The 21953-nt window shown below is 40.8% G+C and overlaps 1 protein-coding gene across 4 annotated transcripts in view; it reads left to right on the forward strand.

The window, feature by feature from the left end:
- The first annotated feature begins 4448 nt into the window (after positions 1–4448).
- Cdkl2 (cyclin dependent kinase like 2) overlaps positions 4449–21953 on the forward strand; it is a 32029-nt gene continuing 14524 nt past the window's right edge. The window contains exons 1-8 of one of the 4 annotated variants that reach the window (XM_090343421.1): positions 4449–4945; positions 5300–5442; positions 8234–8430; positions 9935–10129; positions 11754–11932; positions 13821–13933; positions 16646–16785; positions 19861–19949. In XM_090343421.1, coding sequence (XP_090199547.1) covers positions 8263–8430; positions 9935–10129; positions 11754–11932; positions 13821–13933; positions 16646–16785; positions 19861–19949 — 884 coding nt within the window. In that variant the 5' untranslated portion in view covers positions 4449–4945; positions 5300–5442; positions 8234–8262. The remainder of the gene's footprint in view (positions 4946–5299; positions 5443–8233; positions 8431–9934; positions 10130–11753; positions 11933–13820; positions 13934–16645; positions 16786–19860; positions 19950–21953) is intronic. The other 3 variants (XM_090343420.1, XM_090343422.1, XM_090343424.1) reach the window with 3 other exon arrangements.

Genomic DNA, 21953 nt, shown 5'->3' on the forward strand with positions numbered 1-21953 from the left:
AACAGCTTTGGAATGCTTGGAGTGAATTTGAATGGCCCCATCCATTCAGTGGTGAACTCTTCTGCCTCATACGTAAAATGAGATAGGTGATTATAAGCATTCAGTGAGCATAAAGCCTGTGAGAGGTATTACTGACAATTGTATATCTACTGTATCCTGTTTTACAAACATGTCTTGGAAGCACTAGGTAAAATTAGAAAGTTCAAAAATTTTCCCCTATTTTACTTGTGTTTACCTGTACTTTAGTAATGAACTTGTCCGTGATCTATGTAATCAGCCTAGCAATGTTTGAAGTTTCGTCTGTTCCTCTCATGGTTTTGTTTCCCTCCTCCATTCTCTATATTCAGGGCTACTGTGATTCAATGGATTCAAAGTGCCGTATAGTTAATATTGAATGTATTAAGGTTTAGACAGATGAAAAGGACTGAAGTATTGGGTGTGGTGGCTTACACAGGTAAAACTCAGCTACTTGAGAGTCAGATAGGGAAGATTTCATTTGGGGGCTGATTGGGTCAAAATTATCTATATGCCATCACTACCAGTAAGATGAGCATGTCAGATGTCATCCCATCATAGAAGAGGCATAAATAGGACCTTGGTCTGGGACAGCTATTCCCCTACCCCCCCCCCCCTTAAAAGAAATTGAAACCCAGTCTGAATGACTGAAACAAAAAAGGGTTCGGCTTAAGTTTAAACTTAGGGTTGTGTCATCCCAGATAAAAAGATAAGCCTTATTGAAAGGAAAGCAAGTATACAGTATTAAATGATTCCTTCTAGATTTTGCTGCAGTTTCTATGCATGGACATATTAGAAAATACAAGCCAAGGGTGGGTGGCTTATGCCTATAATTCTACATACTCAGGAAGTTGAAACCCGGAAGGTTGCGGCTCAAAGCCATCAGGGCAGAAAAGTCCAAGAGACTTCATCTCTAACTTGCCAGCAAACTGCTGTACTGGAGGCATAATTCAAGTGATAGAGTGCTGGAGGCACTATCAGAGTATGAGACCTGATTCCAAGTCCTAGTGCCAGCAGACACAAAAATAGAGAAGATGCGAAAGGATGAACTCCCAAGTGAATAGACCTTGATGTATGTAATTAGTCTTAAAAAAAAAATCTTGTTTTAATGACAAACCATTGAACATGTTTATCAGATATTTGTTGAGCATCTCTGTTTTGGGCCTGATTTTGATGCTAATGAAAATAACTAGCTGAGTACTAATTGCTCCTGCCTGCAAGCCTAGCTAGTCAGGAAGCTGAGGTCTGAGGATCATGGTTTCAAGCCATTCCTGGCAGGAAAGTCTGTGAGACTCACTTCCAGTTAATCAAAAAGCTGGAAGTACAGCTGTGGCTCCAGTGGTCGAGCACTAGACTTGGGCAAAAAAAAAAAAACCTTGGGGATGGTGCCTAGGCCCTAGGTTCAAGCCTCAGAAGACCCCCTCCCCACTTTTTCCCCCAACAAAGGATGGACTAGGCTTGGTAATACAGAAGTTGCTTAGATGCTATACAAAGCCTCAAAATAAGATAAAAGCTGAGTGGCATCTGAGGAAATTGATCTGAATCACCCTTTTTTGAGTTTATATACACGAGTGCTCCATGAAGAGGTACTAACTAAAAGTAACTAGGGAAGTGGCTGGGTTAGGTAGTGAGCCAACAAGTAGTAAAAGTAGTACATGGAGATAGAGGCTAGATCTTATGAGATCATTAGCCAGTGGGAGGAGTTTAGGATTTTCTTTTTTATTGGCATAGGAAAGGTTTGATAAAGATACAATGCTGTGAGGCCAGGAGTTTAGCCTAGTGGTAGAGTGCTTACCTAGCATGCACGAAGACCCGGGTTTGATTCTTTGGTACCACATTCATAGTGGTATGTGGCTCAAGTTGGAGGTCTCTAGCCTTGAGAAAGCCCAAGGACGGTGCTCAGGCCCTGAGTTCAAGGCTGGTGGGAAAACAAAAGATACAATGTCATATTGAGATTATGCCAAGTAATGAAGATGGAAGCAGAGCTGGTAGGCTGTGTAGTTCAGGACTATTAAATCTAGGAAAGAAAAGTGCTACTTGAAGGCCAGCTCCTGAGCTATTGGCTTTTATAGCCAATTAATCAGGCTTGGAGAAATATTCACTCAAGTATAAAATGTTTGGAATACTGAATTAGTTAACCTTGGTCTACTTTTTTTTTTTGTGCTAGTCTTGGGGCTTGAACTCAGTGTCTGAGCACTGTCCTTGTACTTTTCTTGAGGCTGGTGTTCTACCACTTGAGCCACAGTGTCACTTCTGACTTTTTTCTATGTATGTGGTACCCAGGAATTACACACACGCACGGGTTTTAGTGCATGCTAGGTAAGCACTGTACCACTAGGCCAAACTCCTGGCCCTATTTTTTTTTTTAATTTAAACTTGCATGTTTTTTAGCCTGATTTTATGTGGATCCCCTTCCTTAGGATTTTTTTGGGTGGTGTCATTGTGCATACATTTTTTTTTTTTGCTTTTATTGCCAGTCCTGGGGCTTGAACTCAGGGCCTGGGGTCCTGTCCTTGAGCTTCTTTTGCTCAAGGCTAGCACTCTACCACTTGAGCCGCTGCTTTTTCTGTGTATGTGGTACTGAGGAATGGAACCCCGGGCTTCCTGCATGCCAGGCAAGCACTCTACCATTGGGTCGTATTCCCAGCCCCATTCCTTTTTTTTTTTTTTTTTTGCCAGTCCTGCCTGGGCTTGAGCTCAGGGCCTGAGCTCTGTCCTTGGGCTTTTTCAACACTAGAGCTCTACCACTTGAGCCTCAGCACTACTTCTGGCTTTTTTTTCTTTTTCCCATGTATGTGGTATCAAGGAATCAAACCCAGGTCTTCAGCATGCTAGGTAAGCACTTTACCAGTAGGCCAAACTCCCAGCCCCAATTCCTTCTTTTAAGATAATAACTCTAATAAGTGTTAAGAAATGAACTAAAAGGTTCAAAATTGACAGTGGCTAGAATGAAGTCATGCTGTTACTCCCAACTTTATTGGAGGCAAGGAATAGCCATCCACATGGAAAACTACCAGCTTATTTTATTATTATGGGCGGGTTCATAGGGCTTGATGTTGGCTTGGGCACTGTCCCTGAGCTCTTTAGCTCAAGGCTATTGCCCTACCCTTGAGCCAAGCCCCACTTCCCATTTTCTAGAGGTTAATTGTAGATAAGCATCCCAAGTACTTTTCTGCCCTGGCTGGCTTTGAACCATGATCCTCAGAACCTCAGCCTCCTGAGTAGCTCGGATTACAGGTGTGAGCCGCTGAGCACTGCGGGCTTATTTTGTAAAGCAATCTGCCACAGATTGCTTTAGCAGGACCAAGGTCTTGATAGGAACTATCCTGATGATAGTTCAAATGATAAGGATGATGCCCAAGAGAGGAGTGGAGGTAAGAAATACAATTGATAAAAACACAAGACTTTTTGGGGGGTAATTTTGGTCCAGAATGGAGTAGAAGCCAGAGGGGAAATTGTAAGTTATGAGAGCTTGGTAGTGGTACTGTGGCTTAAGTGGTAGAGCTCTAGCCTTGAGAAAGTTCAAGGACAGTGCTCAGGCCCTGAGTTCAAGCCCCAGGACTCAAAAAAAAAAATGTCAGTTTAAAGCACTTTCTTGCATCGAGGTATTTTAGAAACTAAAATATATAGTTATCAAGAATGAAAATGAAAATAACCGAGGTCTCAGTTTCCTTGATCGAGTAAAGTACTGTTTCTTGTGACTTAAGTATAGGCAGGATACTAACCTGTCAGCCTTCCTAGTAATGCCAATCCTAGATGTGTTGTGTATTGAAATGTGTGTGAATTCGGGATTTGCAAGGCAGGCGCTCTTGAGCCATCTCTTCAGCCCAGTAAGACAAGCTTTAAACACAGTAAGCTCCAACTCCACCCTAGCTGGCTTCAGGGAGGAGATATTGGACACTCATTCCAGCACCTTCCTTCCCCTTTCATTTATGTTCTTTCTTCCCCTTCCTTGATTTCTACCCTAAGTGTTTCTCTGTCAGGTGGTCTGTTCCAATGTCTCAGAACATCAAGTCTATCGCTGCTTCACCTACTAATCACTTTTTAGATCGTTATCTCGGTCTCCTACCGGGCCATATCACCCCCAGCACCTAGAATGGAAGGGAAGTAAGCATGCCACAGCGGTTGGGCCCAGATTCCCGGTTGTGGGCTCCGGGATCCCGCACCCCGCTGCCAGCGGTGGCGAAGACGTGATCGCGTCCTTTGCCTAGTCCTTGGTCCTCCATTTCAGCCGCCTTACCTCTGTTCCGGGCCACCTAAGTCGTCGGTAGGTGGTTGGAGAAGCTGGGGTCGGAGCTGCTGTGAACAGAACCTGGGTCCTGGCCCAGGTGAAGGGGCGGGGCGTTTGGCGATGAGCCAATTATGGCGCCTGACGACAAGGATCAGCCAATCAGAACAAGGGAGGCGCGCGGGGGCGGGGCCAGGCGGGTGAGAATCCTCCCCCTTGCAGCCCGGACCAACGCCTTCGCCTCCGCCCATCTAACTAGTTGGAGGCTGCTGTTTCCAGGCTCCAGAGACTGGGCGGCTTCTGAGCAGGGAGACGGTGTCCTCTCCGTCCAGCTAATTTCTCTCCCGTCTTGGCCTGAACAGGTGTTGGTGTTAGGGGACTGCCGTTGCACGCAGTTTTAGCTGGGGCCACATCTTTCTGTGGGGACAGTGCCCGTGGCTGGGGACCGAGTTAGGCCGTTGCCTTGACGACAGCATGCGGCCCACGGTCCCCGGAAGAGTGAGTTTGCCAAGAGAGGGCCGATGCCCATCTGCTGCCTTGCCTGCTTCTTCTCGGACCTGTCACTGATTCACAGGAGGAAATCCCAACCCAGGAGAACTGCTAGTTTGCCAGTCAGCGTCATTTGGACCTGCTAGTGAGATGCATGTGTGTCCAAGTTGAAAATCTTTGGATCTTTCTATGTGAAAAGGAGCTGGAGAAACAGTAAGTGTCGACTTTTAAAAAGCTTCCATGACCTCCCTCTTTAGAAACCATTTCAGGTTGCCTAGTAAGTGCAATGTCTTGGTTTAATCCCCAGGACCAAAAAAAAGACCAAAAAAATAGAAACGATTTCGACCGGTCTTTGGTTTTTCAAAGATCATTAGCCAAGTATTTTACCTAAACCTTTGGTTGTTAGAATCAGATGCTCACATGACACATGCTCGCAAATATCACAAGTGCGATATTTTATTAACTTTATGTTATTCTTGGGTTGAGGAATAGAAGGCCTGAAAAGAAATAGTTTATAAGTAACTGTTTCAGGAACCAAGGGGTTTTGTAGCCCGTGATGTTTTTCAGGTATTTCTGGGCAGAACCGCTCGCAAAAATAAGTATGTTCAGTGGGGTGTGTCGAAAGCGCACCTGGTCGGGAGAAGAAACTTGGAGTAGTCAACTTGTGTAATATTAGCTTGTGATATGCTGCAGAACACCTTAGGCTACAGGTAATTTTTCATTTCATTCAAATTTCTAGTTACAAAAGTATTATTTTTTTAAATATTAAAGGACCCCCCCAAAAAGAGAAGAGAATGGTATTCATATTGAGAAATTTTTCTATTATATTTTTAATTGAAATTTGAAGTTTTAGCTGGGTGCCCATGGTTTATACCTGTAATCCTAGCTACACAGGAGGCTGAGATCTGGGGATAGAGGTTCAAATCTAGCCCAGGCAAGAAAGCCCAGGAGACGCTTTTTTTTTTTTTGGTTGGTCTTGGGGCTTTTCTGGGCCTAGACTCTGTCCCTGAGCTCTTCACCTCAAGGTTACCACCCTACCCTTGAGCCACAGGGCCACTTTGGTTTTCTGGTGATTAACTGAAGATGAGTCTCACAGACTTTAGTGCCCAGGCTGGGTTAAAAATCGCTCTCTTCAGATCTCAGCCTCCTGAGTAGCTAGGATTGATTACAGGCGTAATCCACTGTGCTCTGCCTATAACACTCTTTTCCCCAGTTAACCACGAAAAGCCAGATCTTAGCCTCCTGTGTTTTTATTCAGGAAATGCTATATAATTAAACCAAAGATGTCAAGTAGTCATACTTACAGTAATTAATCATTAATAGGATTTTTTCCTTCGTGGAACTAAACTTAAAAGACCAACTTGTAAGCCACAGCTCAAGTGGTACAATGTTAACCTTGAGCAAAACGCCTCAGGGATAGTGCTCAGGTCTTGAGTCTCAAGCTCCAGGTCCAGCACACTCACACAAATGTGCCTGTGTACTGTGATGTCATTGGTCTTTTTGTATGTGTGGTGTGCCAGTCTTGGGGCTTGAACTCAGGGTTTGGTACTGTCCTTGACCTTTTTTGCTCAAGGCTAGAGGTCTGCCACTTGAGCAAAAGCAACCCTTTGGCTATTTTGGTGGTTATTTGGAGATGAGTCTCACTAACTTTCATGCCCAGGCTGGCTTTGAACTGCAAACCTCAGATCTCAGCCTCATAAGTGGCTAGGATTACAGGCATGAGCCATAAGTGCCCAGGTATGATCTTACTACTACTATTGATACTTCTTCTATTACTACTATTACATCAATTTCAGCCTACGACTGTAACCAGTATTGCTGGAAAAATGTATTGAAGATTCATTTCATTTGGTAGGCAGCTATTTTATGATCAGATATTTTCCCCGTTGAGTAGAAAGCACATAAGGATTTTCAACATTGGTATCTGGGCGCTGTGGCTATAATCCTAGCTACTCAGGAGGCTGAGATCTGAGGACTGTGGTTCAAAGCTAGCCCAGGCACTAAAGAACATGTGACTCAAGCCCCATGTCCCACACAAAAATAATACAAAATGAAACAAAGCTCATTTATTCACATGTATTACACAAGGGAGGGTTTCACATCTATACAATGTATTCCAATTAGTGTCATCACTTCTATTACTCTCCTTTGACTCTTCAACAGGTGTCATTGTTCTGTTTTCATACTTGCCAACAATGTACCATCTTGTGACATTCTATGACTTTTATGGGCCACATAAGTGGGTTGAAAAGTTTAATTACAATGCTTTTTCTTCATAGACATTATGATCATATCTTTCATCTTGTTTCCTTTTGTGCTGGGTTCTGATGGCTCACACCTGTGATCCTGGCTACTCAGGAGGCTGAGATCTGAGGATTACTGGTTCCAAGCCAGCCTGGGCAAGAAAGTCTGTGCCATCAAAAAGGCAGAAGGAGAGCTGTGGCTTAAGTGGTAGGACACTAGCCTTGAGCACAAAAGCTCAGAGACAGCACTCAGGCCCTGAGTTTAAGCCCCAGGATTGGCAAAAAATAAATGATTCCTTTGCATTTCTCTGTCACTCATAGCTAGTTGTTACCTCACATTTCCCACTCAAGGACTTGCGACTCAAGTATTTTTTTTATGATTTTTTGTTGTTGGTGGTGGTGGGTCTTGAACTCTGGGCCTGGCGGTGTCTCTGAGCTCTTCTGCTCAAGGCTACCACGCTATCCCTTTGGGTCACAGCGCCACTTCCAGTTTTCTAGTAGTTAATTGGAGATAAGAGTCTCATGGACTTTAGTGTCCTGGCTGGCTTTGAACCTCAATCCTCAGATCTCAGCCTCCTGAGTAGCTAGGATTAGAGACATGAGCCACCAACATCCAGCTGTCTATCTTAGCTTGACCCTAGAGTTTAGCAGAGTTTGCCTGTAAACTGTATCATTTGTAGTTTTATAGCTGAGAGACTAGGGAAAGCAAACTTGGTTAGAAATTTTTGATTAAAATCAAATGTATGGGCCCAGGAGTGTAGCCTAGTGGTAGAATGCTTGCCTAGCATGTACGAAACCCTGGGTTTGATTCCTCAGTACCACATACTCAGAAAAAGCTGGAAGTGGTGCCATGATTCAAGTGGTAGTCTTGAGCAAAACAGGACAGTGCTCAGGCCCTGTGTTCAAGCCCCAGGACTGGCAAAAAAAAAAAAAGTGCTTGTGCTCTTTATCATCCTTGAATGCACTGAAACTGTTCATTTTTAGTGTGAACTTTAAAGATAAATTGAATTTCATGAATACAATATGTAGTCATTTAAATGTAATGTCTTTGATTCATTCACCTTGTCTTTCCTGAAATGTGTGTGGCTATTTTGAAAACACACCCTAGATATGAAGCATCAAGACATTTTGAGTCAGCACAGACAGCCATGAGCACAGCGACTGATTTAATAAAGCAAGCATGAACTAATTTTCTGAGAGAGTGGAGGAAACTAATACGCTCAACATTGTTAACTCTGTGCTCTGGTTTCTGCGGCAGGAAAAAATTCCTACTGGATTTAAAATAAAATGGAAAAATATGAGAATCTAGGATTGGTTGGAGAAGGAAGTTATGGAATGGTGATGAAGTGCAGAAATAAAGACAGTGGAAGAATTGTAGCCATCAAGAAGTTCTTAGAAAGTGATGATGACAAAATGGTTAGAAAAATTGCTATGCGAGAAATCAAGTTACTGAAGGTAAGAATATCTACTGAATTGAAAAAAAAAAGTGTATTCCTTTTTTTTTTTGTTAGTCATGTGGCTTGAACTTGGCCTGGGCGGTGTCCCTGAGCTCTACCCTTGAGCCAAGCCCCACTTCCCATTTTCTAGAAGTTAACTGGAGATAAGAGTCTCAGGTCCTTTTGTCCTTTTGTGCCACTGGCGCTCACACCTCTAATCCTAGCTACTTAGGAGGCTGAGATCTGAGGATCAAGGTTCAAAGCCAGCCCAGCCACTAAAAAGTCTGTGAGACTCTTATCTCCAATTAACCACCAGAAAACCAGAAGTGGTGTTGTAGCTCAAGGGTTAGGGCAGTAGCCTTGAGCTGCAGAGCCCAGGGTCAAACCCCAGATCCAGATTTCAAGTCCTATGACCAACCAAAGCAAACAAGCAAAAAGATTCTGTTCCAGATCTATTATTGTGGTTTTAGATTTGTTTTGATTGCAACCAATTTTAAAGTATAATTTTTTTTTTTTTTTTGCCAGTCCTGGGCTTGAGCTCAGGGCCTGAGCACTGTCCTTGGACTTTCTCAAGGCTAGAGCTCTACCACTTGAGCCTCAGCACCACTTCCAGCTTTTTGCTATGTATGTGGTACCAAGGAATCGAAACTGGGACTTAGTGCATGCTAAGCAAGCACTCTACCACTAGGCCAAACTCCCGGCCCCTAAAGTATAAATGTCTTAAGTTAGCAATTAGAAATAAAATGATAATATATATGCATTTGTTTCTCTTGCTAGTATAAATTGGTTTAACAGTATTTTATGCTTCCTGAATCATCTACCTGTCAATCACCCAATGGTGTGTGTAAGGGGCCCCCAAACTGCCTGTGAGTTCAGCAGCTCCCTGGGTAGATCAGATCCTCGCATATAGCTGTTTTTATCTAGGACGTAGGACAGTGAAAGAATAGAAAGCAACATCAGCAAAGAGAAAGAGCGCAAGGGTGAATGTTTCCAAGAATCCTCCTGTAGTCAAGTCACAGAGAATGTGCTTATTCAGCAGTTGGTGGTGACAATACATGGGAAATATTGTCTTCTGAGGAAACTCATTAGATGCTCAGTGTCCAAGGATTTTATTCAGGGTTGCTTACACAGACACTCTGCCTATGACCGACCAAAATTCTCCACTCCAGAAGGAAGCAAGTGTGGCAAGTGTGTAATATGAGCAATGTTGTCTGCACAGTGAGCCTCCATATCCATCCTGGAAAGGAAGGGAAACCCTCCTGAAATCAAGTTCCCGGGTGCCAGCCAAAGGCCCACTTTGCAAGCAGATTTTGAATACGCACTACAGTCTCAGAGCCTCTCTGTATGGAGTTATAGTCCTTTTTCCTCATAGGTTTTAGTTTTCTTGGAGGAGAAAAAGGAGCAATATGGCCTTTTGACGATCATTTTCCGATTTGAATGTATTTTCATTATATATATATATACTATATATATATAGCTAGCAATTTTGTCTTATAAAAATGAACTCTTTTTTTTAATAACAGCAACTGAGGCATGAAAATTTGGTGAATCTGTTGGAAGTGTGTAAGAAAAAGAAACGCTGGTACTTAGTATTTGAGTTTGTGGACCACACCATTCTGGATGACTTGGAACTCTTTCCCAAGGGACTAGACTACCAGGTTGTCCAAAAATATTTGTTTCAGATTATTAATGGAATTGGATTTTGTCACAGTCACAATGTGAGTATTCAGTTTAAATGATTACCTTTACAATCCTTAACTATCTAGACACTAGTCGATTTAATGACATAATTGAACTATATTATTTTGATACATTGATTCTTTTTTGTTTATTTATTTTGTCATCTTGGGGCTTGAACTCAGGTCTGCGTGCTGTCCCCTGAGCTCTTCTGCTCAAAGCTACCCCTTGAGCCACAGCGCCACTTCCCATTCCCTAGTGATTAATTAGAGATAAGAGACTCGCATTCATTCTTTAGTGTCAGGCTTGGCTGTGAATCCTCAGATCTCAGCCTCCTGAGTAGCTAGGATTATAGGCACAAGCTATCGTGCCTGGCTTATAGTGACAATTTTGTTTGTTTTTGCCAGTCCTGGGGCTTGGACTCAAGGCCTGAGCACTGTCCTTGGACACATTTGGCTCAAGACCAGCATTCTGCCACTCAACCACAGGGCCACTTCTGGCTCTTTCTGTGTATGTAGTACCAAGGAATCGAACCTAGGGCTTCATGCATGCTAGATGAGCACCCTACCACTAGACTATTCTCCTAGCCCCTATAGTGCCGATTTTTATGTGTCATAATACATGTATTGATTCCTCCTAACATGGAATTACTTTATCTGTACATTGCATTAACTAAACATAAAAATGTGTTAAATGTTCCTTTCTAAAATGGTAACATTAGTTAGTGAAATGTGCAAATATAAAGTAATGAGTTTTGATAAATTCATACTACACCAAGAATATATATAATTAATTTCTTTTATTGGGTCAGGTTATAAGATATCAAAGTATGAAAATATTCTTATCTTAGCCTATATTACATTTTTACTCCAGGAAAAATGACATCTCTGGGAGCAGCATATATAAAATGAGTAATTCAACATAAATTCTGCAAGTTTCATAAAATATTATAAATGATATTTTTGTGATTATGAATTCTATAATCTTCTGTGTGATTCTTTGTGTGATTAAAATAATAAGTATGGGCCTGGAATTTGGCCTAGTGGTAGAGTGTTGCCTAGCATGCATGAAGCCCTGGCTTCGATATCTCAATACCACATACACAGAAAAGCCAGAACGGTGTTGTGGCTCAAGTGGTAGAGTGCTAGCTTTCAGAAATCTCAAGGATAGTGCCCAGGCCCAGAATAAAAGCTCCAGGACTGGCAAAGAAAAAGAGAGTCTCATGGGAACTTTTTTTTCCTGGGCTGGCTTTGAACAGCAATCCGCAGATCTCAGCCTCCTAAGTACTTAGAATTACAGGCGTGAGCCGTTAGTACCTGGCCATCCATGTCCTTTTGTACTCAACTAGGTCCCAGGTTTGACTTTACATGTGTTTATTTATTTATTTTTTGCCAGTCCTGGGGCTTGAACTAAGGACCTGGGCAATGTTCGTGGGCTTTCTCAAGGCTAGCGCTCTACCACTTGAACCACAGCATCACTTCTCAGCTTTTTCTGTGTATGTGGTACTAAGGAATCGAACCCAGGGCTTGATGCATCCTAGGCAAGTACTCCCCAACTAAACCGTGCTCCTGTCCTCTATTTGTATCCCTTTAAAGGACAGGAAAAGTGTCCTGTCCATGGCAGGTACTTTGTTTAATATATGTGATCTTCTGCCTTTTGTCTTAGATCATACACAGAGATATAAAGCCAGAGAATATACTAGTCTCCCAGTCTGGTGTTGTCAAGTTATGTGACTTTGGATTTGCTCGAACACTGGCAGCTCCTGGGGAGGTCTATACTGATTACGTGGCTACAAGATGGTACAGAGCGCCAGAACTGTTGGTTGGTGACGTCAAGTATGGCAAGTAAGATATGACACATGAAGAGGAGCAGAGGTCCATTCTCTTTTCTTGAGTCAATGGGATAGGTTAATAATAATAGGTTAATAAATGATTCCTCTTACGCTGAAAAGGAAAGTTCAAGTTTAGGAAAATTTATAAAGTGATAGGTGCTGATTTTCATTTTTTTGTATTTATCCTTTTAAACTTCTTGTAAGGGCTGGGAGTGTGTGTATGAGTGTGAGTATGTGTGTGTGTGTGTGTGTGTGTGTGTGTTAGACTGCTTTTTATAGTGGTCTGATATATATATATGTATTGTAACTATCTGTCATTTTACAATAGTTATACATATATATACACATATATACATACATAAATGCACACATCTATCTATCATTGTTTGTAACAAGATAGTAAAATTGATTGGAGAAGTCTTGATTTTTTTGGAATATTAGAATGAGATGGAATAGAGTAGGCAAGGGTGGGAGTAAACATGTGATTGAAGCATTTTATTTTCAGTGTACATATAGTAAGCATATGTTGCCTTCATAAGTGAATACTTTCTAGAAGAGTAGACTAATTTTATTCATTTATTTTTTTGTGGTACTAGGGTTTGAACTCAGGCTATCTCACGCTTGCTCAACTTGCTTTCTTGTCTGGCTATCTTCTACCACTTGAGCCATGCCTCCAGTCCTACTTTTTGCTGGGTATTTTTGGGAATGGAGTCTCAATGAGTTTTCTGCCTGAATTGGCTTTGGACTGTGATCCTCTAGCTCTCAGCCTCTTGAGTAGCTAGGATTACAAGTGTGAGCCACCTGTTTCTAGCTTTTTATTGTTTTTGACAGAAATCCTTCTGAAGTATTTTGTTTAGTTTCTTTGTTTTCAGACTAAACATTTCTCAAGATTTTCTCAATTATTCAGGTTTCCTGTGTTGCTGCTCTGCTAATATTTTTGTACCATTTTAAAATTTAGCAATGACCGTAAGTAACTTCAGGGCAGTTATAGCTCTGCTGAATGATGACAACATATTCTTTGAATTCTTCTGAGCTTTTTTAAGAATAGTTTTATTTTATTTATCTGCCTATTAAAGTTTTTTTTATCTGCAGCAGCACTTTTTTTCTTGTGTTTTTTTTTTCAACGAAGAACAGATTTCTCAGCCTCCTTAGAATTCTGTGTAAACATAAAAACAAAGAGGTGCTATAATCCTGAGAGTCTTGTTTCCAAAATAAAGTATATGTAATAATTGTTTTAACCTTTCAGAAGCTTTTGCCCTCTAGTGTCACGTGATTGAACTTTCTGGAAAATCTTGCAACTTAAAATGTAGAATTAGGCCGGGGGTTTGGCCTAGTTGGTAGAGTGCTTGCCTAGCATGCACAAAGACCCAGGTTTGATTCCTCAGTCCCACATACCTAGGAAAAAGCCGGAAGTGGTGCTGAGGCTCAAGTGGTAGAGCTCTAGCCTTGAGGAAGTCCAAGGACAGTGCTCAAACCCTGAGCTCAAGCCCAGGACTGGCAAAAAAAAAAAAAAGAATTAGAACCTTTTCCTTGTACAGATTTGTCTTTTTATGATTAAAGGCTTGCTACAATTCTTTTTTCTTTTTTTATTGGTCATGGGGCTTGAACTCTGGACCTGGGTGCTGTTCCTGAGCTCTTCAGCTCAAGGCTACCACCCTACCCCTTGAGCCACAGTGCCACTTCCCATTTTCTAGTGGTTAATTGGAGATAAGAATCTTACAGTTTTTGGTGCCCCAGGCTTGCTTTGAACCTCAATCCTCAGATCTCAGCCTTTTGGGTAGCTAGGATTACAAGCACCATACCCAGCTACAATTCTTAATCAAATAGTAATATAGAGAACAAATATAGTGAGTAAGCATGTTAGCTATATATCCAGATTTTCTATTTTACATTCCTTCCAGGGCTGTTGACGTGTGGGCTATCGGTTGCCTGGTAACTGAAATGCTCATGGGGGAAGCCCTATTTCCTGGAGAGTCTGATATTGATCAACTATATCACATTATGACATGTTTAGGTAAGATTATACATCCGCATTTTAAATTGTGGAGCGTTTCCATGTTTATTGATTTCTGCTTGTTAGTATATTGAAGATATTTGTTTAAATCAAATGTATGTGGATATTTGATATATCATATATAATGATATATATCTACATATGAATATATTAATAGACATCTATGAATATAAGGTTAATATACATTATATTAATATACTATAGTAATATGTATAATAAATACATAATTATATATATAAATATATGTAACTTTTGGGTTCATCTGTACTTTTTTTCTTTTTTGTGCCAGTATTGGGCCTTCAACTCAGAGCCTGCATGCTGCCCTTGAGCATATTTTGCCCAAAGCTGGTGTGGTGTTCCACCATTTGAGCCATAGCTCCACTTCTGGTTTTTTAGTGATTATTTGGAAATAAGCATCTCACAGACTTTATTGCTTGGGCTGACTCTGAACTGGGATCCTTGGTCTTAGACTCCTGAGTAACTAGGACTACATGTATAAGCCAGTAACACCTGGTTATGACATATGTCATAAAAACAGAAGAGATACAGAAACAGAAGAGACTGTGCATTCCTCAGTGCTTTTACTGTCCATTAATCATATATAGAGGAAGCAGAAAGTCATTAATCATCTTTGGATCAGTAAGCATTTAGTAAAATACAGCTATTACCATCATCCTCCCCTTGGGGATGAGAGCTAGTCATTTAATTGTGCCTCAGATTTGACTTCTGTTGATAGTGCTTTGAAAAGAATTTCAAAAGTAGACTGTAAAGTCTTACTTTTGTTGAAATATTAACTCCATCTCCACATGCAGAGCTTGGAAGAGAAAAAGAATCAGAAAAAATATGGGGAACAATTAAACTAAGTTTTAATTAATTAATTGATTGTATTAGCTTAGTTATCAGAGGAGAAATCCATTGGTACTAGAAACTGAACTCAGGGCCTGGATGCTGTCCCTGAGAGTTTTTCTCAAGGCTAGTGCTCCACCATTTCTGGCTGGTTTTGGTAGTTAATTGGAGATAAAAGTCTCATGAACCTTACTGTTTGGGCTGGCTTTGAACTGTAGTCCTTATCTCTCAGCCTTCTAAGTAACTAGGATTACATGACTGAGCCACTGGTGCCAGACAGCATTTCAAATCTTTTTTTTTTTTTTTTTGCCAGTCCTGGGCTTGAGCTCAGGGCCTGAGCACTGTCCTTGGACTTTCTCAAGGCTAGAGCTCTACCACTTGAGCCTCAGCACCACTTCCGGCTTTTTTCTATGTATGTGGTACTGAGGAATCGAACCCGGGTCTTCATGCAAGCATGCTAGGCAAGCACTTTAACCACTAGGCCAAACTCCCGGCCCCAGCATTTCAATTCTTTATTCAATTAAGAATTCAGGGCCAGGAGTTTGGCTAGTGGCAGACTGCTCACTTAGCACGCACGAAAGCCCAGGGTTTGATTCCTTGGTATCATATACACAGAAAAAGCTAAAAGTGGTGGTGCTGTGGCACAAGTGGTAGATCACTAGCCTTGGAAAAAAGAAGATCACGGACAGTGCCCAAGCCCCAATACTGGCCAGAAAAAAAAAAAGAAAGAAAGAAAGAAAGAAAGAAAGAAAGAAAGAAAGAAAGAAAGAAAGAGAAATAAACATCACCGTAGAATTTTCATATGTATCTCATGTTAAGGGATTAACGTAGATCTAAAAGAGTGTTCAACTCTGGTCTTTTGACATAGGTTTAAAACTCTGTTGACCACTGATACTGGTGGCACATGCCTGTAATTCTAGCTGCATAGGAGGCTGAGATCTGAGGATCGAGTTTCAGAGCCATCTCTGGCAGGGAACTCCATGAAACTCTTATTTCCATCTAACTACCAGAAAACTGGAAGTGGCACTGTGGCTCAAGTGGAAGAGTGCTAGCCTTGAGTAAGGGACAGTGCCCAGGCCCTGAGTTCAAGCCTCATGACCAATGAAAACAAAAAAAAAATCTGTTGACTTCAAGTTAAATTATTAAAGGGAAGAACTGATTCATCTTGATTGCATTCTGTTTAAATTACTGTATTTTCATTGTTTAAGCCAGTCTAGTCCATCTTGTTAGAAATATGATGATAGTACTTGTATTTAGAAAGTTATGAAGAAGGGCAGGGAGTGTGGCCTAGTGGTAGAGTGCTTGCCTAGTATGCATAAAACCCTAGGTTTGATTCCTCAGTACCACATACACAGAAAAGGCCAGAAGTGGTGCTGAGGCTCAAGTGGTAGAGTGTTAGCCTTGGGAAAGCTCAAGGACAGTGCCTAGGCCCCAAGTTCAAGCCCTAAGACTGACCAAATAAATAAAAATAAACAGGAAGTTATAAAGAAATATGCTCTATCAGTTCTCATGAATGAATATAAACTTTTCTAAATAAGAGGAGATAGCAAAATTACTTCCCTTAATTGGGCTTGTTGTCAAAACCAGTATAAAGTCTGCTACATGGGCTCAAACTCAAGTAGTAGAGTTCTTGTTACCAAGTACAAGTCCCTGAGTTCAAATTCTCGTCACACACACACACACACACACACACACACACACACACACACACACACACACACAGAGCCTTGTCTTTGGCTTGATTTTGCATACTGAGAAAGTTCTAAACTTCATAATCTGGGCTCCATTATTTCTTCTACTCCACAGCACCCATTTTTTTTTTCATTTCTATTTTGTATAATGACAAGTGTTGTTTCTTGTTTCTAGGTAATTTAATTCCAAGACATCAGGAGCTGTTTTATAAAAACCCCGTGTTTGCTGGAGTAAGGTTGCCTGAAATAAAAGAAAGAGAGCCTCTTGAAAGACGCTATCCTAAGCTCTCTGAGGTTGTGATAGATTTAACAAAGGTAATCATATTTTTAACTATGTATTTTCTAACTGGGAATTTATCTATTATGGAGATTTGATCTTTTCCCCCAACTCTTTCTCTTGTTTTTTTTAGGTCATCAGTTTCTTCCTGTTACTTTAATTTTTGTACAGTAAGAGTTTAAATAACCTGCATTATGAGAGAGAAAGAGAGAGAGACACAGAGATAAACGCCTCAATTTTTTTTACTTGTTTAAAAATTCATTAAGAAGTGTTTCTAGTATGTAGAAATGTGTGAAAATATTCTCATATAAAACTACATAAAATATAAAGTATAAAATATGAAAACTGTATGTTTTAAATGCTTGTGGAAATGAGATAATAGGTCAAAGTCTATAATAATGTCAAAGAGACCTTTGCTAAGACGCAGAATCTGCTAAATCTAATTTATAAATAGCTATTATTTTTCTTTGCATTTAATTGGGAAAGATCTTAGGAAAATTTTCATTGTATCAAATTCACCCTTTAACATTATTAACTCAGAAACTTCTCATTAAAGTTATTCAAACTACTTCCACATCTCCAGGATTTTTTTTTTTACATCTCCAGGATTTTATAATGTTTACTTAAGTTAGTTTTCTTGCTTTCTTTAGCTCATTAAAAACATGCCCATGAAGCTGGGCCCTGTGGGCACGGGTGGCACCCATCTGTAATCCCAGCAACTCAGGAAGCTCAGATCTGAGGATCAGTGGAAGAAGCCAGCCTAGGCAGGAAAGTCAGTGAGACTCATCAGTTATCCATCAAAAAAAAAGAAAAGAAAGAAAGAATAGAAAAGAAAAAAAAGCCAACAGTAGAACTGTGGCTCAAGTGGTAGAATGCTAGCCTTGAGCAAAAGAACTCAGGGACAGTGCTTAGGCCCTGCCCTGGCACCAAAAAACTCTCCAAAAACCTAAAAATCCTCACCACCAACAAAATGTTTAAGAAACTTAAAACTAATTATAAGCTTTTAGCTTTCTTTTTGGCCTTGGGGTTTGGTCACTCTCCCTGATCTATTCAGCTTAAGGCTAGTGCTCTACAACATTGAGTCATAGCACCATTTCCTAATTATAAGCTTTTAGACTTAAAACATTTTCATTTTTCTGTATAATATAATGGGTGAAATAGTTTTCATTGGGACCAATTTTATGATTTGTCTATAAAAATATTTAAAGGAAATAAACTGAAGCACAACTTATATCCCTTAAGTAGAATCATTATAGCTATTAAACATCTAATTATAGAAAAATTTCAAACAGGAAAGGTAGTTGAAAGTATAATAAACCTTCATATACTTGTCTTCTAGCTTCATTTCTTATTTTTTTTTTTGCCAGTCCTGGGCCTTGAATTCAGGGCCTGAGCACCGTCCTTGGGCTTTCTCAAGGCTAGAGCTCTACCACTTGAGCCACAGCACCACTTACAGCTTTTTTCTATGTATGTGATACCAAGGAATCGAACCTGGGTCTTTGTGCATGCTAGGCAAGCACTCTACCACTAGGCCAAACTCTCGGCCCTATAATTCTTTGATAATGTGTTTATCTGGTTTTCTACATTTTTTTTCCAGTCCTGGGACTTGAATTCAGGGCCTGGGCACTGTCCTTGGGCTTTCTCAAGGCTATCACTCTACCACTTGAGCCACAGTACTACTTCTGGCTTTTCTATGTGGTACTGAGAAATCGAATTCTGGTCTTCATGCATGCTAGAAAAGCACTCTACAATTAGGCCAAACTCCCAGCCCTCAACATTTTTTTTTTTCTTGGAGTATTTTGAAATAAATCCTACATGCTGTTATTTGTCTTATATAGTGAATGACCTCAATTAGTCATATAACTTATCATATTCACATAAATCTATTTACTGAGTACTTCTGTTTTTATTTGCACTGATGGTTTTAATGAATGAGAAGACCTTGTATTAAGTCATCTATGTAAAGCACCTAGCACCCTCCACTTGTAAAACAATCCTTACTGGGTTTCATTATTCTACATTTGTACATGGATATGAAGTATTTAGAGCATATGCACTCCCACTCCACTCTTTGTTCCTATTCCTTATGCCTGTCACCCCTCCATTCTATTCTTCTTCTTCTTCTTTTTTTTTTTTGGTGTCATTCTTGGGGGCTTGAACTCAGGGCCTGAACACTGTCTTGGGCTTTCTCAAGGTTTTATCACTAGAGCCACAGCACCACTTCTGGCTTTTCTATGTATGTATGTGGTACCCAGGAATGGAACCTGGGCCTTAGTGCATGCTAGGCAAGCATTCTACCACTAGGCCAAATTTCCAGCCCCTCCATTCTAAACTTATAGCATTCATCTTTTCCCAGAACAACAAAACCGACTAGATTCTGCATATGAGTGAAGAAGAACATGAGATTTTTTTTTTTTTTTGCCAGTCCTGGGCTTGAGCTCAGGGCCTGAGCACTGTCCTTGGACTTTCTCAAGGCTAGAGCTCTACCACTTGAGCCACAGCACCACTTCCGGCTTTTTTTTCTATATATGTGGTACCAAGGAATCGAACCCGGGTCTTCATGCGTGCTAGGCAAGCACTTTAACCACTAGGCCAAACTTCTGGCCCCAGAACATGAGATGTTTATCTTTCTCGATCTGACTTATTTCACTAAACATGTTTTGTTTTGTTTTGAAGACAGAGTCTCATTTTATAGCTCAGACTTTTGAACCTTCTGCCACAGCCTCGGCCTACTGCATGCTGGGACTATATATGTCACTACGCCTTCTTTCAATTTCTTTCTTTCTTTCTTTTTTTCTTTCTTTCTCTTTTTCTTTTCTTTTTTTGTTTAAACCTTGCAGTTTGGTAAAGCAAGCAGATTGTGTGCTCCATATTTTTATATAACATAAGTTAACATGTCCTCATATTCTTTATTTCTTATACAATCATAGTAAATCCAGATATCGGTAAGAAATTGGTGTGTTTTTGTTGTTTGCCTGTTTGTGTGGTATTAACAACTGACAATCATTTCATTCATTGGCTTTAAAGAAGGATTTTCTATTTTTCTGTTTCAACACCTAACTGTAGGCAGTTTTTTCTTGAATACAGACTGGTATATGTTCTTGATTTTTCAGACATGCTTACATGTTGACCCAGAAAAAAGGCCTTTCTGCCCTGAGCTCCTGCGCCATGATTTCTTTCAAGCAGATGGGTTTGCTGAGAGGTAAAGTAACGACCTTTATTTTCCAGGCTATGGGAAGCCAAAGAAAACCTCACCAACAGTCAGACAGAATTCGTCTTCTCTTCCTATTAACACCTATTCTTGCCGTATCTCAACTGTCTACATCCTGTCCCCAGTCACTTTAGGGAGATGGCTTATGCCATAAGGCAGTTCTTAGGGGCAGTCTCCTGTATTTTTTTTTATTTTTTATATTTTTTATTGTAATCAATAAAGGGATTACATGATATTTGCCAGATAGAAGGTGCATTAATTCACATACATTGATACCCTTTCACATGTCTTGGTACCCATTACCCTCCCCCCCACCCACCATCCACCCCCAGTCTCCTGTGTTTACTGACCTACTTCAGCTGGTTTGCATGAAGCAGTCTCTTCAGGTTTTGTTCCCTGACTTCCTATGGTGGCATCTTCCATTTGGTTTTGGATTATTTCTATGCTGCTGCTATGTGATGCCATCATCTTGGATTCAGAGCAAAGATACCATGTCCTGTTGCTTCCAGACAGACTTCATCAGGCCCTGCGATTCTGCCAACCTGTGTCTAGGTGCCAGTGGTGCTGCATGGTCTGTAGCACTGTTTCTGGTATTGGCATCAGTTGGCATCAGTGAAACTGGTAAAATAATGAGATGAGTGGCAATAATAGCGTATATATATATATATATATACATATACATGGGGAGGGGCAAATCTTAATATCTAGCTTAATGAAAGAGAGCCTAGAGTCTTATGCTTGCTTCTACATTAAGTTGGTTACAATTCGTTGTTTTGGTTTATTCTTTTTTCTTCTTTTTTCTTTTTGTCATCTATGGGGCTTGAACTCAGGGTCTGGGTTGCTGTCCCTGAGCTCTTTTGCTCAAGGCTAAGGCTCTACCACTTTGACCCACAGCATCACTTCTGGTTTTGAGTGGTAAGTTGGAGATAAGAGTCTCACAGGGACTTTTCTGCCCAGACTGGCTTTGAACTGTGATCCTCAGATCTCAGCCTCTAAAGTTGCTAGAATGTACAGTTGTGAGGCACTGGCATCTGGCATTGTTTTGAGTTAAGGAGTGAAGAAATTCTGGTTTTTCACAAATATGTAGATGGGAATATAGAAGAGTATTTTAAAAGCTTTTATAGATCATGGTGGATTCTTTTCTGTCTGTCTGTCTGTCTGTCTGTCTGTCTGTCTCTCTCTCTCTCTCTCTCTCTCTCCTTTCTCTCCTAGGCTTGAACTCAGGGCCTGGGCACTGTCCTTGGGCTTGCTCAAGGCCTAGTGCTCTGCCTTTCTTTTTTTCTTTTGGTCATGGGACTTGAACTCTGGGCCTGGATGCTGTCCCTGAGCTCTTCAGTTCAAAGCTACTGCCCTACCCCTTGAGTCACAGTGCCACTTCCACTTCCAGCCTTTTTTCTAAGTATATAGCACTGAGGAATCAAATCCAGCTCTTAGTGTATGCTAGGCAAGTGCTCTACCACTAGGCCAAACTCTTGGCCCCAGATTCTTTTATTTTTATTTATTTATTTTTGTATGTGCTGGTACTGAGGCTTTTTTGCTCAAAGCTGACAATCTACCACTTAAACTATAGCTCAACTTCTATCTTTTTTGTTGGTTAATTGGACATAAGTGTCTGAGATTTGTCTGTCTAGGCTGTCTTTGAACTGTATTCCTCAGATCTCAGCCTCACAAGTAGCTAGGATTATAAACATGAAACCCAGCTCTGGGACACAAGTGTTTTTCTTTTTTCTTTTTTGCCAACCTGGGGCTTAAACTCAGGACTTGAGCACTGTCCTTGGGCTTTCTCAAGGCTAGTGCTCTACTACTTGAGCCATAGCACCACTTTCAGATTTTTCTATGTATGTGGTACAGAGGAATCCAACCCTGGTCTTCATGTACGCTAGGCAAGCACTCTACCACTAGGTCAAACTCATATCCCATAAGTGCTTTTCTCTTTCTTGCTTTCTTGCTTCCTTCCTTCCTTCCTTCCTTCCTTCCTTCCTTCCTTCCTTCCTT

Source organism: Megascapheus bottae, chromosome 13 (assembly GCF_031878675.1).
Source record: "Megascapheus bottae isolate mThoBot1 chromosome 13, mThoBot2.hap1, whole genome shotgun sequence".
NCBI classification, from domain to species: Eukaryota; Metazoa; Chordata; class Mammalia; order Rodentia; family Geomyidae; genus Megascapheus; species Megascapheus bottae.